Source organism: Ctenopharyngodon idella, chromosome 9, assembly GCF_019924925.1.
Source record: "Ctenopharyngodon idella isolate HZGC_01 chromosome 9, HZGC01, whole genome shotgun sequence".
In the NCBI taxonomy this organism is placed as follows: Eukaryota; Metazoa; Chordata; class Actinopteri; order Cypriniformes; family Xenocyprididae; genus Ctenopharyngodon; species Ctenopharyngodon idella.
In genome coordinates, this window is record NC_067228.1 from 31,925,150 (window position 1) to 31,943,877 (window position 18,728).

General features: G+C 38.9%; 1 protein-coding gene across 5 annotated transcripts in view; it reads right to left on the reverse strand.

Moving 5' to 3' along the window:
- Nucleotides 1–9,951: 9,951 nt before the first annotated feature.
- Nucleotides 9,952–18,728, reverse strand: part of tlk1a (tousled-like kinase 1a) — a 41,178-nt gene continuing 32,401 nt past the window's right edge. For all 5 annotated transcript variants that reach the window (XM_051905385.1, XM_051905383.1, XM_051905384.1 and 2 more), the window contains 9 exons: nt 17,869–17,966; nt 17,501–17,582; nt 17,319–17,410; nt 16,726–16,815; nt 16,464–16,633; nt 15,261–15,396; nt 15,066–15,177; nt 14,785–14,892; nt 9,952–11,027 (listed from right to left, as the gene is read on the reverse strand). In XM_051905385.1, coding sequence (XP_051761345.1) covers nt 10,887–11,027; nt 14,785–14,892; nt 15,066–15,177; nt 15,261–15,396; nt 16,464–16,633; nt 16,726–16,815; nt 17,319–17,410; nt 17,501–17,582; nt 17,869–17,966 — 1,029 coding nt within the window. In that variant the 3' untranslated portion in view covers nt 9,952–10,886. The remainder of the gene's footprint in view (nt 11,028–14,784; nt 14,893–15,065; nt 15,178–15,260; nt 15,397–16,463; nt 16,634–16,725; nt 16,816–17,318; nt 17,411–17,500; nt 17,583–17,868; nt 17,967–18,728) is intronic.

Here is an 18,728-nt window from a genome sequence, read left to right on the forward strand (position 1 = left end):
CTTTGAATTTCACAGCCATTGGATGTAATGTTGTGACACAGCTGCAGCATTTAATGCAACTCACTATTCGAAATGCAATCACTACAAAACGCACCATTACCTTATCCAAACCGCTTCTTGTGGCAGATTTCAGACAGCTTTTCAAGAAAGCTCTCTGCTGTAAATGAAAGTGTTTTGCCTAAAGGCAGATAAAAGAAACTCGGTGTCTCATCTTATATCCAGCCTCTGTCACTCAATCTCCTCTGTCACTCCTCGCTTCTCACATTATTAACCCAGAGCAGGAGTTTTACTGAGTGATCACAGCAGTGAAGTGTTTCCAGCCCTCCATGGGAGCAGGTTTGCTCATTGTTTACCTCTTTAAACATATTTATGTTTAAATTAATGACAGAATTTTCATTTTTGGGTGAACTAACCCTTTAAAATGACAGATTTCTCATGGAAACACTGTTAACCAATTCAAACTAATATTGTGCAAAAAAGGTAAAAAAAAAAAGTTTGCTGAAATAACAAGATAATGAAATATGGACATAAAATTATATGGGAAATTATGGATTTTTTCTTTTTTTTTTTTAGAGTAATGGTAGTTGTATATAACTTTAATTAAACACAACAAAACTCATTTTAAATTCATCTACTAGTTCTCTTTCTGTTTGAAATATACTGGTATACCTGTAAATGTTATTTCTCCATAATGCCAAATGGACAAGCTTTTTGGAACCTTGTGGAAAGCCGCCAAAGGAGTTCACACTTACTCACATTACCTTCACAGTCTTAGCATAGCTCTTCTTCACCTATCAATTCCAATTACAAGCATTATTAAACTTGGAGCCGCATTGGAAAGAATAAGCTTGGCTCTGTTCCCACACACACACACACACGTCTCAGGTGTGCTGTGCAGACTATGGGCAGTAGACTGAGAAATACGAGCCGTCTGCTCTGCCTTGACACCCCCTATACACAAGGCAGCTTGCACACAAATACGCTTTTACCATTTCATATGATAACCATCCAAACCAAAATAGACTGTTGTGAAACCTCTTTACAATTAATGTCTGTTTTTACAATAACCTATAGGTACTTTGATATTCTCTGAAGTCCCTTTGGGTATCATGTGAATACCATGAAACAGTATCATGGTGTACATATATCAAAGTAACTTGGCATTACCATCTGACACCATCACTGTGTCTCAGACAGCACTACTACTGGTTAGTGTTAGTAGTGTTAACCAGGTTAGTGAGTCACAGATTGGATTTGAAGTGCTTTAAAATTTGCTATCTGTAGTACATAAAGAGACTTGGTCCTTTTGCTAATTGACTTTTTGATTTAAAATTATATTATGGTAATGGCTTATAATAAAAGCCAGTAGGTGAAAATCTGTAATAACTGAAAGCCACTCCCTGAATTACAGATGCTATAGTGAGGTGAGGTCATGTGACAGGAATGCTGTACTTTTTACAGCGTTTATAGTGGAATAATGGCACTTACTACTAAAAAACAGCAGGCATCATTGTGTACTGCGCAGTATGCAGCAAGCCATAAGCTTATATTCCATTTCAGAAACAGCCAACATCTCTTCAAGTTGGCGCTCCAGCGCCCTCAAGTGGTCCAATCTGCAGCTGCTAGCCCATTCATTTTCTCTGTCACTGTCTGCACCTGATAAATACTGACAGCCACTTTGTGCTGAACCCTGCAATTGAAACAATGATGATATTGACAAAAATCGGTCGCACTGCTGCCAGTTTGTTTCCCTGTCGTTCTCTCCTTTATTTGTTCCTTCCTAAATCACTTTCTCTAACGCAGTGTAATCAGTACAACGTTAATACATTAACCTCTGCATATGGGTGTCTTGTGCAGTCCTTATAAATTATACTGTTAACCATACTTGACTGATTATTCATTCAGCAATCATTCATAATGATTACTGCATCATTATCCATGCCTAATCAGTTATGTAAAATAAGATTTATTATTGAAATGGGACCTCTTTGAAAAGCATCATCATTTCCTCAAGCATTTGTTATTGGCTCTGCAATATGATGCTTATATTTCTGTACAGATTATCTACAGGCTTCAGAAGCTATTTGTTTGGTCCAGAGTTTGAGTCTGTATAATGGGGCACTTCTTATGGTCGATAGTCTGCTGGTCAGTAATTAAAAGCTCAAAAGTAATTAACTTGTAATTAACAAGTAAGTAACTATCTCAATGGTATGTACAGTAAAAACACATGCTGCCGTAGCAAATTAGTTCAAAAGAAAAAATATGAATAATTAATCATAACTCATTATAATTCATTATAAATATTTGGATCAGTTAATCGAATTAGCTTCATGTAGCTGAATTAATATAACAATCAATTAATCTGTTCGTCCAGCAAACACTCAGTATTAATCTATCAACTCTTCAGAAAGGATATTTTCCATGGCCACAGAAAAATAACTCTTTCTTAGCATTTAGCTGTCATCATAATCGTTAAATTGACATTGGTTTATAAGCAGATCAGAATCAACTCACAAGAATGTGCACAAAAGTTTTAGTTAACTAAATCAAGAACACATAACTAATCTAAACAAACACATACACAAATCACGCATACATGGGAAATGAGAAAGTGGAAGTAAATGAAACCGTAGCATAACAGAGGAATGGAGGTATAAAAAGAGTCATTTATCAAGCTACGAGAACCATCAGATTCTCACTATAAAGCACGTTTGTTAAAAAAGGGGTTAACAGCTTAATACTAAATCGTTGTTTAGTGTTCAAATGTACGATACTTGTGTAACTGGTCTCTTTTTCCTCCTTGCGTTGTGTTTCAATAAAGCTCGTTCTTCAAATTATAGTGCCCCAATCAATTTATTTACTGAGAAAACAGAAGTAACAGAGTGAGTTCATGTAGGCCCATTCCAGCATATACGACAACTCGTGCTGGCGCGCTGGCCTTACACACACAAACTGATAAGTGCAATCGAGTTGAACAACTTCAAAATATACAACCCATGGTTCAAAATAATGTATTCTTACAAAATCAAAACATGTACCTGAGAAAACAGAAGTAACAGAGTGAGTTCATGTAGGCCCATTCCAGCATATACGACAACTCGTGCTGGCGCTACAATAAAACACATTTTTCACACTCTTCAGCATCCAATACTTTTCTCAATATTAAATATATATGTTGTTGCCGCTAATATATCACACATTTAATTGACAATTACCGAGCTTTCAATGACATGACTTACCGCTGGCCTTACACACACAAACTGATAAGTGCAATAGAGGGCACACACAGTAAAAAGAACCAGCCAGCCAATAGGAAGCCCTGTTATCCTTTATTCTGTCCAATGATCTTCCAGTGTGATTATTTAACTTCTTATTATTTATATTCAGCAAGTGGAGACACACAATGTATATGTACAACTCTGTTACACTTGCAATTGCCTTAGCTGTTGAGGAGCGTCCGGATATGCAGTCTCAGGAGAAATTCTTGATGGTTCGGTCCGATGGTGCTGAAGTTGTAATCAATATCTTCTGTGTTGAATGAAGAAATGACGAAAAAGGTGCGCTGTTAATTTGATTAGGTTGTGATCGAGGAAGTTGTGCATGGCTTGCTGACGAGGCCTGGCTCATCTGGCTCTGGGCCAGGTGAGGTCTCACGTGAACAGCAATCAGTAGAAATAACAAAAGCACAGAGGGTACTTCGTGTTTGCTTATAAGTTTCACAGATGTGATTTTTCTCTGATAAAATCAGGACCAAATTGTTCAGTGTGGTGGGAATAAAATGACTGATATGTAAAATATTAATATGTTATTATTTTATATATTATAGGTCTTGTTATAATTTTATACATTATATAGAAGTATATTTTATGCAATAATGAAATGTCTTATATTTGTTTCTCGTCACTTTTTTTTTTTCTGTGCCTACGACTCGCAAACACAATGATCAACCACAACATTAAAACCATCTGCCTACTAAAACCACTATCGCCTAAAACCACTACTGTATAGTGTAGGTCACCCTTGTGCTGCCAAAACAACTCTGATGTGTCGAGGCATGGACTCCACAAGACCTTTTAGGTCTCTCATCATGACATTAGCAGCAGATCTTTCAAGTCCTGTAGGTTGTGAGCACATCCCATAAATGCTCAATCAGATTAAGTTCTGGGGAATATGGAGGCCAAGGCAACACCTTGAACTCTTTGTCATGTTCCTAAAACCATTCCTGAACAATGTGTGCAGTGTGCATTATCCTGCTTAAAGAGGCCACTACCATCAGGGAACATCATTGCGATGAAGGGGTGAAGGGGTCTGCAACAATTTTTAGGTAGGTGTACAGGTCAAAATAACCTCAGCATGAAGGCCAGGACCCAAGGTTTCCCAGTCCTGCCTCCTCCGGCCTTCCTTCTTCCCACAGTGCATCCTGCCACCATCTCTTCCCCAGGTAAACAATGCACACATGCCCGGCCATGCACCTGATCTAAAAGAAAATGTGATTTTTTAGACCAGGCAACCTTCTGCCATTGTTTCTATAACCCCTCTGGTTCAAACCTCCTGCTTCAGCAGGACTCAAACCCGGGTCCACCGGCATGGGAGATGGGCGCTCTAACAAGGAGGCTAAAGACTGCAGTCTCTAGTGTCAGTCGCTAGAGTGCCTCTTGAGTTGAGAGCACAGCTCTTACTAGCACAACTTCATAACATTTTTATGAAATTCATTAGCATACTTGTCTTGTTTTCATTGTTCAAGTATTATAATTAACAAACAACAGCTATAAATTGGTTTTATATGGAGAAACACTATAACAAATAAATGTTGACTAAACAAAAAAAGCTTTTATACAAAGAAAGCTTTTTGTAAACTCACATTTTCATATTTACAGTTGTTACATGTTCTGTTCAGTTTAATTTCAATTTTATGGATCTTCTGTTTGTTTTCGTTAGTCACATGTGTTACCTGTTCTCATTTGCCACCACTCATCAGTCACTATGGACACTAACTCATTCACCACAGCTGTGCGTCATTTGTCAATCATCACTGTGTATTTATGTTCCTGCCTGTGTTCTGTCTGGTGTCTGGTCACGTTAATGTGTGGTGTGTATTACCCTTGCCTGTTTGGATTGCTACCTGTTGTATTATTCTTAGTAAAGTTCATGCTGGAATCTTATTTTTCTGTGTCTTCGTCTTCCTGTCTGCACACACCCGTGACAACAGTACAGTTCTCACACTGAATCTTCCATATATTTTTTCTTCTGAACATTTGCCTTGTGCAGGTGGAAACACAAAGCCGTGTTTAGCTTGCCACTGATCAGTCTGAGGAAGAGCAGACAGATGAGGCAGGGGCTTCCTCTAGTGCTCACACCCATAGTGGACTTTGTGAAGAAACATGGTGAGTACTGTGTAAGTGCGTTTGACTGTGTTTCTCAGTGTTTTTCACTTCTGTGCAGAGATTTTATTTTTAAAATGTGTTTGTATTAGATCTCAGTGAAAGTTCTGAGTAAAAGTTTTGATCAAGGAAAGGTTCTGGAGTTTGACAGTGGGGATATTCCTACTCTGGCCTATTTATTAAAAATTTAATTGCTTGGTGATTGCCTGGCGGATTCCAGAGACACACAAGACAACTGCTGAATGTATTCAGGGGTAAGTGAAGTTGGGGTGATGAGTTTAAATCTTGGGTACATGCTGCAAACATTAAATCTGACTGAATCTTCTTGAATTCTTTATCTCACAGATTCCAAAGAGGGAGTACTGAATTAGGCTCTGAGGACGATCCCAAGCAGTCTTCCAGAAGAATATTATAAAGTCCCCTGTTACCTGCTGTTCTTCCTGTCCTGTGTGGCTACTGAGAGTCATTAAATGTCAAGACATCTGAGAGCCTGGCAACAGTGTTTGGAGCCACCATCTTTCAGTAAGTCCTTCAGAGCACATTACAACATAACTTAAGGATGGAGGTTTCTAGAATAACATGCACAAGTTTTTAGTGTCTTGTACAACACGGAGACCATGATGTAGCTGTCAATGATGTCATGGTGTAGCTGTCAATCATAAAAGGAATATGGATGTCTTGTAAATTTAGTGAGGTGACATGTTTGTGTGTGCGGTGTTCCTCTCTGCTCCACTATGAGAGAGGAGGCTGTGTAACGTTTGACAAAAAGCTGATCTGGGTCTGAGTGCCAAATCTCTCCCTGTAGCTCAAGGACAAGGTCCCGTCTCTTGGGAAGGCTCCAAGATTCCCCTTTGAGAAGCCTAAATAACATTGGGAACCATGGTCTTTTAGGCCAATTCAGTGCCATTAGGAGCATCCACAATGTGCTAACGTATCCTGACCCAACGGGCTGGATTTCTCTGTTAGGGAGAACAAGAGGAAGCAGTGGGTTGAAGCCTGGAAATGAAAGCCCTGGCCTTTATTTTCCCTGGGGCGATGCTGACATGATGCCCTACCTCTTAAAGCCTGAAATAGATGTCCCTATGCTTAAGAGTTGGTCTAGATTCCTTGAACAGGTTGGTCTAGATGCTTTGGTTGGCTCCTGTGAGCAGCGCCTGAATATGCAAAAGGTTGAGAGTGGGTAGGACACTTCCCACTTTTGTCAAAAATGAAAGGATGGAGCTCCTCTTAGGTCTGCCAAGTGCGGTCTGGTCTTATTCATCTGAATGCTGCGATCCAGAGTTTGCTGTGCTGCTGGACCAAACTGTTTGCCTGGGACTACAGGGAAGGTCGTGAAGTGTCCTCCTACAGGCTTCTGACGGTGGAGACTCTGCTAGTTAGACTTGACGGCATGCTTGAGTAAGTGTTGACATAATTCTACAGTGCTCAGCGTAAATGAGTACACTGCCTTTGAAAAGTAACATTTTAAACAATATCTCAATGAACACAAAAACAATTTCCAAAATGTTGACAAGACTAAGTTTTACAGGTATATAACATCTGTTTAACTTATAACATGAAAGTAAGGTTAATAATATAACTTAGAGAACAAAATTTTCAGTTTTACTCAAATTAGGGTGATGCAAAAATGAGTACACCCCACTGAAAGTCTCTGGAGCTAAGCTAAATTTTAGACCACAAATGTCTAATTTAACAAGAATTCAACCACAGGTGAGTCTAATTATTCATTACACAGGTGTCACACAGACAGTTGACTATAAAAGGGTGTCACAGAGACATCCAGGTCCTCCACGGAAGTTAACACCTTGACAGGAGCGTCTTCTGATGAGAAGGGTTGAAGAAAATCGGCATGCACGTTCACTGCAGTTATCTAAAGAAGTAGAAAGCCAAACTGGGGTGATTATTTCCCGTGACACAATATGGCGTACACTGCAGAGGAATGGCATGCATGGGTGCCGTCCACGAAAAAAGACTTTTCTAAAGCCCAGGCACAAAAAAGCCCACCTAGAGTTTGCCAGGGCCCATGCTGACAAAGATGAAGACTACTGGGACTCCATACTCTGGAGTGATGAGACCAAGATAAATGTTTTTGGAACTGATGGCTTCAAAACTGTTTGGCGTCGCAAAGGTGAGGAATACAAAGAAAAATGCATGGTGCCTACAGTGAAACATGGTGGTGGCAGTGTCCTTATGTGGGGCTGCATGAGTGCTGCTGGTGTCGGGGAGCTGCATTTCATTGATGGCATCATGAATTCACAGATGTACTGCTCTATACTGAAAGAGAAGGTGCTACCATCACTCCGTGCCCTTGGTCGTCATGCACTTTTCCAACATGACAATGATCGTAAACAACATCTAAGGCCACTGCTGGATTTCTGAAGAAGAACAGGGTGAAAGTGATTCAGTGGCTCCTGATCTGAACCCAATCAAACACCTATGGGGAATTCTGAAGAGACAAGTTGAGCATCACTCTCCATCAAGCATCCAGTCTCTAAAAGCGGTCATTCGTGTAGAATGGAAAAAGATAGATGTTGCAAAATGTCGCCAACTTGTTCATTCCATGCCTAGAAGACTTGGTGTTGTCATTAAAAATCATGGAGGCCATACAAAGTACTAGATGTAGTAGGTTTTGTTGTGTGGTGTACTCATTTTTGCATCACCCTAATTTGAGTAAAATTTAAAAATGTGTAATCTAAGTTATATTATTAACCTTACTTTCATGTTATAAGTTAAACAGATGTTATATTAAACTTAGTCTTGTCAACATTTTGGAAATTGTTTTTGTGTTCATTGAGATATTGTTTAAAATGTTACTTTTCAAAGGGGGTGTACTCATTTACGCTGAGCACTGTACGAATGTCATGAATGTCAGTGTTTGCAATGTCTTTAAGTCATCATTTAATCACCCTGGTGCTGTTCTAATGCTGTAGTTCCTTCTTTCTTTTTGGACCACAAAAGGAGAGTGTTTAAAAAAAAAAAAGCCATGTTTGCACTCCATATTATGGCAGTGAATAGCGACCAGCATCAATGCAAAAGTATCACAATGATACCATGTGACACTTTCCGTATATATTCCAACTGTTTGGGGGTACAGTATAGGGTTTGGTGAAAAACAAACCGTAATGTATTATTTAAAAAATCTGACCTTGGCTGTTGGTCATAATTGCTGTACACGACTGCGCATTCTCTATTAAAGCTTTGGTGCTTGGACCCCTAATAAAAAAAATATCACTATCTAAGGCACCAAGACACTGTCTATTAAACACTTCATCAAATTCTAAATGTCTCTGAGCTTATTAGAGTAGGTCTATCATTACTACATCAAGAAGAATTTATTAATATTATGTAAACTACTTGGATGAAATAAAAATCACAAGTTTTAGGGCCTCAAGTTTAGAGCAAAAAAAAAAAAAAAAAAAAAAAGCACTGAGACTTAAGCCTTCTTAAGAGATGGGAATGTCTGCATGTGGGCATTACAGAAGGTTACCCAGAACATCCTAGCATTGCAACACTTGAGCAACTACCCAGAACACCCAACTATCTATTTCCTAATCTTCCAATTATTTTACACTTTAAGAAAAGACCTTGTCAAGCCAACATACAATTTGTCTCCCTTTTAAACCTTTATTAAGAGTGTATCTAGTATCTGGTTGGTCTCTATTATATGGTACTGTCTAAGCAATTTTTGACTAATTTATTTTGGCCCAATTTCACAAACAGGGTTGAGATTAAGCCAGGATTAGGCCTTAGTTCAGTTAGGATATTTAGGTAGCTTTTATAAACATGCCTTAAAAATGGTGTGCATCTTGAGACAAAACATTGGCACTGACATATTTTAAGATGTCAGTGCAAGTTGCTTTCAGTTAAAACAGCTCAAACATGCATTTTAGTCTGGGGCTAGGTTTAAGCCTCATCTGAAAACAGGGTTTAAGACACAATCTATAAAAATAAAACTAATGTGTTAAAAATCAGCCATGAGTTATGCAAGGCTGATCATACTTTAAGCATCCCTCAATGTGGTTTTCTTTGCATAATTCTGTTTAATGGCACATTCCAGTATGACATCAAGCCCCACTGGTGGGGCAACAAGTTCAGGGAATCTTTTAACAGCGGAAATGACTGAATGTATTTTGGAGTGTGAAGTGTGGACAAGCCCTATATATATGGTGCCCTATAGCATTTTTTTGTTTTGTTTTTGCTAATCGTGATTTTTTTTTTTTATGTTAAGACACCAACATGTTTGACATAATGACAAACATAACTGCCATGTATAAAAAATTATATGCAAAAACATGTCTTTAGCACAAAAACACCTTTTCACTACGTATAGATTGATATATGATGGACACTTTAAAATTTACTAAGTACAGGTTTGGCTTATCTTACCCCACAGAAAACAATGGACTTTAAATTTACATAAATAAAATGCCATTGCCAACATGTATTTTGCATTTGATAAATTCTGACTTGATGCATGCATAGAGCTTTACTTTAGAAGACCAGTGGGTGGCGCTACAGACTGTTGTCAGAACAACAATTCACATCACTAAACCAAATACAATGCACTAAATGGAGCTTCCTGGCATTTATTTGCAATTCTTTTAACAGGACTGTACAATTTATACCCAAAGTTTACAGCGGTTTGAAAAAGAGCAACATCAAAGCAGCAAAATCAAAAAACACACCAGGAAACCAAATTTACAAGAAAAAAAGGGCAAAATGTTAAACCTCTGTACAGAATGAATCTGCTGAAAGTTAATATCTGAAATTAAGGTCCTGTACAACAAATATACATGAATTCTCCAGAAGGGATTCTTTTATTTCGTCCTGCATAGGATTCTGTACATTGCCATTCATCTACATTTGGTTATTTTGTGCATTTAACATTAGTATGCTGCCTGGGCCTAGTGTGCCAGTAGCCTCTCTGTATGCTAGAATTACATTCTCATAGCTAGTTGAACAAAGCAAGGAAAGCTAACACTGTTGTCTGTACCACATAACATTACTACAGAGTGAAGAATGAAACCTTTGCACGCCAGTTACAGTAAATCTGAATGTAGGCTCTTCAAAGAAATCCTTAATTAACTGAAACCCAGCAGAGACCGTGGGAATTGATAGTGGTTTGCCAGGTCTCTCCTCTTTGAACTTGGAGGCAACCATGTGAAAAACCAAATGACAACAGTCACATTTCAAAGTACTTAACAGTAGCTGTGCCCTATTGAGTCTTCAGAAGGCATTATTTTTCTTCAATGACTTTATTGTGACATTCTCTAGATGTCTAAATATTCATGCTTTATTTTTCTTCATTCTCTTTCGAAACACTTTTCTTAGTAAACCCAAATCTCGCTGCTGCAAAAGCACAATAATTCAACATGAACTTCCTCAAGCTGAGGAAGCCAGCTTCTTTTCCTTATGGCTGCCTGGAAATGGTCCCGCCCTGCTCTTGGGTAGGGAGATCAGACACTGGCCAGTTGGGCTGTCAGTCAGAGTGCTCAGTGCAAGTTGTCAGTAGGAGGCAGAGTTTGGTGCCAGGGTTCCTGATGAACTGGCCCGTCTTATGTGAGGCAGCAGGTAGGAGTCACTGCCCAGCTGGTGCACATCAAACCGGTCCTCTTTCCTGTAGGCTAGACACCGGCGGATGAATGCCTACAGAAAACAGTAACATGCCATTTATTACATATGGAAAAACTGAAGAACATCAGTTTTTGTACAATATGCGTGCCTAAGAAAATATCCTTTGATTATCAAAATTTGAGACTTTGCCACAACAGCAATTAAAGGGTTTGTCAAACACACTAGTATGTCACATAGTTTTCAGCAATTTATGATATTCCTTTAACAGTGAAAACTTCAGTCACGTTTGCTCCTCCTCGGCTGACTCGTGACTTTGTATATTCATTTTTGAAAATTATACAAGCAGCTCTCACAGAGACCCTTTACATTTTCCATTAAAATTCCATACTTTTCCAGACAAAATTCTTTGTAGATTTTTCAGACCATATTTAACATCTAATAAATGGGTTTAAAATCCAATTGTAAACATTCTAACTATGTATGCTATTATGTTGGCAAATAATTGCTGGAATACTGTATCAAGGTATGCACGCTCCCTTATCTGTTCCTGTTTTGAGTGACATGGAGGCACACACTCATTCATTTAGTCAAGTTCAAGAGACTCGCTTGTGGTAAAGACAGATTTTTAATGAAAATATGTGCCTTGAATTCATTCGGTTGTGTAAAATGATCACTAAACTTTTGGCTGCACTGACTGACTGCTCCCTCTGCTCGTATGATACATTTATTTTTAGAAATTATATTTTAGAAATCAGAACAGGGGCAATAGTCTGGAAACATGCACTGATGAGCCAAAACATTATGATCAGACACAAGTGAAGCAAATATCATTGATCACCTACTAACAAGCCCACATATTAAGGTCTGGGTAGATTAGATGGTAAGCAAACAATCAGTTCTTGTAATCAATCTGTTGGATGCAGGAGAAATGGGCAGCAATAAAGATCTGAGTGACTTTGACCCAGTTGCCTTGCCATAAAAATTTGGCCCTTGTCAGAGTATCTCTGAAACGGCTTGGCTTGTGCTGAGAATTTACCGACAGTGGTCCGAGGAGGGACAAACCACAAACCAGCGACTGGGTGTTGGACGCCCAAGGCTCATCGATGCATGAGGGCAACGAAGGCTATCCCGTCTGATCTGAGGCAACAGAAGGTCTACTGTGGTACAAGTCACACAAAATTTTAAATGATGGTTATGGGAGGAATGTGTCACAACACACAGTGCTTCGCACTCTTCTGTGTAGCTGTAGATCTATCAGAGTACCTATGATGACCCCTGTCCACTGTCGAAAGCACCTACAATGGGCACACAAGCACCAGAACTGGATCTTGGAGCAATGGAAGAAGGTTGCCTGGTCTGACGAGTCCTGGCACCAGGATGCACTGTGGGACGATGACAAGCCGATGGAGGGAGTGTTATGCTCTGGGCAACGTTCTGCTGGGAAACCCTGGGTCCAGCCATTCACGTGGACATAAATATGACATGTGCCACCTAACTAAACATTGTTGGAAACCAGGTGCACCCGTTCATGACAATGGTGGAAGTGGCCTCTTTCCACAGGATAATGCACCCTGCCACATTGCACACATTGTTCAGGAATGGTTTGTGGAACATGATGAAGAGTTCAAGGTGTTGCCCTAGCGTCCAAATTCCCTAGATCTCAATCTGATTAAGCATCTGTGGGATATGCTGGACCAACAAGTTCGATCCATGATGGCTCCACCTCGTACACCTGGAAGTGTAGTGGAAAGGCTTGAAGGATCTGCTGCTAAAGTCTTGGTGCCAGATACCATAGGACACCTTCAGAGGTCTTTTGGCAACACACAAAGGACCAAAAGCATATTAGGCAGGTGGTCATAATGCTTTGGCTCATCAGTGTATATTTTCTATACTCTTCTTTTCTTTCCCCCCCCCCCCATACTTTTCCATACTGCATTGGATCCCTGAATATACAATACAACATATTAAAACAGCTGTTGTCTGTTAAAGTCTGTGTGAACAGGAAATTTCAACCGAGTTTACTTCAGTATTGTGACATTTTCCAAGTGAAATATTAACATATTTCCAATTGGAATATTGAATGAGAAAAATTAAGGGCATGGCTTGTTTTTTTTCCCTCTGGGAATCAACTGGGAGGCCTTTCCAGAGGGGAAGTACACTTTCAGATTTTGATTCAAGATTATGAAGACAAAATAAGTTTTTGTGGATTAATTTGCAGAGATTAATTGTTTACCACAAGACTAGTAATGTGGGTAACAAAATAAATAGGGTCAATTTTGATTTCATGCTGTTTTTAAGCCCAGTTCACATCGGCAGCGACAAACAGCGAAAAAGCAACATGATCCTGTTCATTTTCAACAGAGAAATGGTGAATTCCAGCTATATGGGTGATAGTTACTGTTGCTGACAGGATGAAGGCAAGTCCAGTGACACAAAGTTGAGAAATGTTTAATTTTATGCAAATGAGGAAAGACTTTTGGGAGAAACATCCAATAGGAGTGAAGAATGTGTCAGTGAAGCTCAAACTTCACCCATTTGAGTGCAGACAAGACAGGACAGAGAGTTTATGAGCAATTTCACAGTTCTATATAATGTATCTGAAACCAAACACATGGATATAAATTTAATTTCGGCAGTCGCAGCAAGTTTGATTCACACATTGACCGTTATTGTTGATTATATGATGCAATATGAGCAGTTCACTACTGATGCAGTTCATATTAAGTTTCTCTGCATAATGTTGATTATTGGGGCAACAAAAGATTTTTATTTTGATCTGGTTAATGATTTAAAGCACTGCTGTAGTTTATATAACACTCTCCAACAGCAGAATGTTACTTTTTTTTTTTTTATAAAACTAATTCCTAGTCAAATTAGAATATCTTAGTTTTACCATAAATATATATATCTCTCATTTGTGATCACATTTTTAAAGACACATGCAGCCTACCAATAATATTACACCAAAAACACTTGGAACGGCCATGATCGACTTCACTACCAACGTGCAATGAGTCACTGGCGGGGCTGATGAATGGGGCTTTACTAATCTAACACTACTGTATGTGGATAATGGACAAGTAGCAGAGACATGCAAATTTTTTCATAAAGATTTGAGGTTTACATTTATGTTTAAGAGAAAGTAGATGTTTTAAGTGCTGTAACTGCTAACCATTTCTCACCATTTTCAAAATCACTTTTCAGTGAACAGAAATTATTGAAAGCACAAATATTCCATATGGTCTCAATTAATGTCAGCTAATAACAACTGTGGTGGCCGGGGTTCACTAGGGGGCCTCAAGTGATTTAAAATAAGACAGAAAATAGGCTAAAACATCTAAACTTTAATGTTTCTTATTTTAAATTCACCCCTTCAACCACTTTGAAGAACCAGGATACACACAGTTCTTGGAAAACCTGGATATAGGAGATTTCCTACTTTTAAAAGTGTGATTTCTAGTCCTAGAAAAATCATGTCAATTAATAAAATCTTAGAAACACCATGGGCATTTTTTAAACAATATAAAAATTGTGTGTAAAACATTTTAAAAATCCTTAAGACTAGAAAAGGAAATTCATTGGTTAAAAAGAGCAGAAACCCTGAAGAACTTTCAACTTATAAAATCTGAAATTTAAATTTACAGAAACTAGGAGTGTTGGGCTTTTGAATATTGTTGTGGACAGCGGGGGAGGCACTGGAGTTCAGAACCCACTGTTTCAGATGAAGTTTAGCATGTCACTGCAGAAACTGCTATGATATGTCATGTCATGTCAAACACCCATAAATCTTCAATCAGTATTATATACGGATTATTATATTACGGATTACCTTGGCCTCGTTGCTGGCAACAGGTTTGGAAGGGAACTGAACCTCTGTGGCTTTCAGGATGGTGTTCTCCTGCAGGATGTCCTGCTGGGACTGGTTATGGCCAAATGGCTAAAAAACAAAAACAAATCAAATTTGCATGGTTATGCTATCTTGTAATAACAAGACCTAGTTATTACAGATGTACTAGAAATGAGGAAAATGACAGGCATTCCCCTATTACTCTGTATCTTGTAAATGGTACTGATAATATTATCCCATTTATTCCGAGAATTGCTCCTCACCTTTCTTCCATAGAGGCACTGGAAAAATATGACCCCGACAGACCAGACGTCCACCTTATTGGAGATCTTTGGAGGCTCTTTACCCACCACAAAACACTCAGGGGGTAGGTACCTTACAGCCACAACAAGACACAACTGAGCTACATACTTTAACAGGCAAAAGCCAAAATATGAGTGTATTTTTGAGTGTGTTACCAGTAAGTGCCTGCCCCTTGTGATGTCAAGTCCATTCCATCTACTCCGTAGTTGTCGTCGTCCATGATTTTAGACAGTCCGAAATCTGTGATCTTTATCTCTCCACATGCAGTTCCATCTACCAGTAAAATATTCCCTGTACACAACCACAGACACACACAAATAAATACACAAGAACATACATTCCTTATACTGGATTATCTTTGTTATACCCTTCACATATGCTATGGTTTAAAAGCTTGATGTCAGTAAGATTTTTTTTTTAATATATACTTTTAATACTTTTATTCAGCAAGGCTACATTAAATTGATAGCAAAGATACTGAAAAAAAATCTATTTCAAATAAATTTGGTTCTTCTAAACTTTCAATTTTTCAAATAATCCTGAAAAAAAAGTATCATGAAAAAAAAATATTAAGCAGCACAAAAGTTTTCAACATTGATAATTAGAAATGTTTCTTGAGCATCAAATTAGCTATGAATGATTTCTGAAGGATCATGTGATATACAGGCAAAAAGTCAAGCAGTCTGCATATACTGTATGAGTGATGCACCGTGTTTCCACCTGGTTTTAAGATGCGTTTTGATCTATCGGATCACAAGTAGACGAGAGAGACATTCCCATTTACACCTGGTGTTTTAACCTGTCTCTTCTGTCCACTTTCAACCACTTCTGTCCTGATTTTTTTCAGATCTTTTAACCTAATGGACAAAATAAGCTTGCACAATTTGCATATGAACATGACTGGAGACGATGGAAAAACATACGGAAAGCAGCAGCTTTCGTTTCTGCTCTGACAGTCACAAGACCGGCCGAACGCTGTGAGTGCATGTTAGAAATCAGGAATGGTAAGAACATTCTGCTTGGTACGTTTATTGTCTTCAAACCAAATTTAGGTCTTCAGCTGACAAAGTTTAAATCCCGTCTGGCTAGCACACTTCCCAAAATGTTTACGCATTAGGTCAATAGGCGGAGAAAAGGAGGTCATGAGCGTCTACACTATGAAAGCAATCCAGTCAAACGCGTTTTTGACTACCTCTGGAAGTGGTTGAAAATTGACAAGCTCAAAACATTTTAGACGCTGTTTACACCTGTATTTAGTGTCGTCCACTTGTGATCCGATCGACCAAAACGCATCTTAATACCAGGTGGAAACAGGGCATTAGAGAGCTGTGAAAAGAGAAAGAGAATTGTGTCTTCACCAGGTTTGAGGTCATAGTGTATTATGGGTGGCTTGATCTCATTCAGGTATCGTAAAGCATTAACGATCTGCATGACGATAGAGCGAGCTTCTTTCTCAGACATCAGCTTGTGCTGTTTCAAGTAGAAATCCAGATCATTTCCTTCACAGTATTCCAAAACCGTACAAAACCTGCAGGAAACAGACAACTTAATGTAACTTGCGACCACCTCATTGATGTGTTTTGACAGTTGAATGGTGAAATTTGTATGGCTGGAACTCACGTGTCTGTGTCCAGTGAAAAGTAATCATACAGTTTAACTATTCTGGGATGATCCAACTGTTTATGTATTCGGTATTCCCGACAGGCGTGTCTGCAGAGAAGAGAGGCACAGGTTACCATGGGCAACAGAGGTGAGACCCAGGCGACCAGCGTCATGAGAGACAGACGGACTAAATTTCCAGACATTTCAAGTTCTGTACAGAATACCAATTGGCATGGAAATACACCCTTACATAACAATGTCCCCACACAACAATATGAGCCTGTAAGCCTGCCACATATCAATGGCACATAAAAAAGGAGAATTGGCTCTAAAAATGAATGTTTTGGGGTTTTCTGAACTGTTTTGTCTATTGAGAATGTTTTGGAAAGATATATTTCCAATTTTCTGTTGGCTGAACATACTGAAAAGGTTGTACATGTATTTCCCTTTCCATCAAATCAAGTATGTCAACCCTGTCTATAAAGTTAAAGTATATCATTCACATTCATAATCTGAAATCTACTTTATGTCTTGCGGTGATGCACAGCATGCCACTGATGTATTTAAAACATGAACATTTCCCTGAACCGCATCAAAGAGGAGGAACGTACTTGTGGTAATTTTCTTTCTTCTCCTCTCTCCAATTTTTGTTGAGCTGATGAATCTTCACAGCAGCGTACCGTTGCTCAATTAAGTCAAACGCCTGAAGAGCAGAATGATGAGTCAAATGATCCGTTTCTTTCTCAAAGGTCAGCATGTATCAGGCTCTGTTATAAATGAGAGGTAAAGATACCTTGTAGACCTCACTGAAACCACCCCGCCCAAGCAGATGTAACAGCAGATAGCGTTCATTCAGGGTGGGATGGTCCTTGAATCTGAGAAAGGTTTATTAAAAAAAAAAAAAAAAAAAAAAAAAAAGGAAGAGAAACAGGAGGAAAAGTGATGATGGGTGGAAAATAATCATGTAAAACTAATTGATGTTTTCGACAAAAATAAATAGACGACATTTTATAAAATGCTACAAAAGTGTAGAATATGGGCCCTTTACAGTCAGTAAACTCATAAAACTGCTGTTAATGAGGAGTCCATGTCCAGTTCAAATGACACAAAATAGAAGGAAACAAGAGATCAGAGGCTGATGTCATCAGTGCCGGTACATACTGTGAGCTGTCCTCATTGTTTATTCTTTTCAACTCTCGGATGTGAAGATTTCGCACCCTCTCCAACCTCTCCAGCTCTGCCTGAATCTCTGCCTCCTCCTACAAATACACAAATGGATGAATAAAACAAAAACATACATAAATATAAAAAAGTCATTTGATGTCATTTGTTTCTATAGGTTGTCAAATGTTTCATCAGCATCAAATCAGCATTAGAATGATTTCTAAAGGATCATGCCACACTGAATACTGGAGTAATGATGCTGAAAATTCAGCTTTGATTACAGGAATAAATTACATTTTAAAATATATTTTATATAGCCATGACCCATATATGACCCATCGAGGCATGGATTCCACTAGACCCCTGAAGGTGTGCTAAGGTATCTTGGCACCAAGATGTTGGCAGCAGATCCTTTAAGTCCTGTAAGTTGTGAGGTGGAGCCTCCATGGATCAGACTTGTTTGTTCAGCACATCCCACAGATGCTCAATTGGATTGAGATCTGGGGAATTTGGAGGCCAAGTCAACACCTCAAACTAAATGTTGTGCTGAAAGAGGCCACAGCCACCAGGGAATACAGTTTCCATGAAAGGGTGTACATGGTCTGCAACAATGCTTAGGTAGGTGGTACGTGTCAACGTAACATCCACACGGATGGCAGGACCTAAGGTTTCCCAGAAGAACATTGCCCAAAGCATCACACTGCCTCCGCCGGCTTGCCTTCTTCCCATAGTGCATCCTGGTGCCAAGTGTTCCCCAGGTAAGTGACACACACACACCCGGACAACCACGGGATGTAAAAGAAAATGTGATTCATTAGACCAGACCACCTTCTTCCATTGCTCCGTATTCCAGTTCT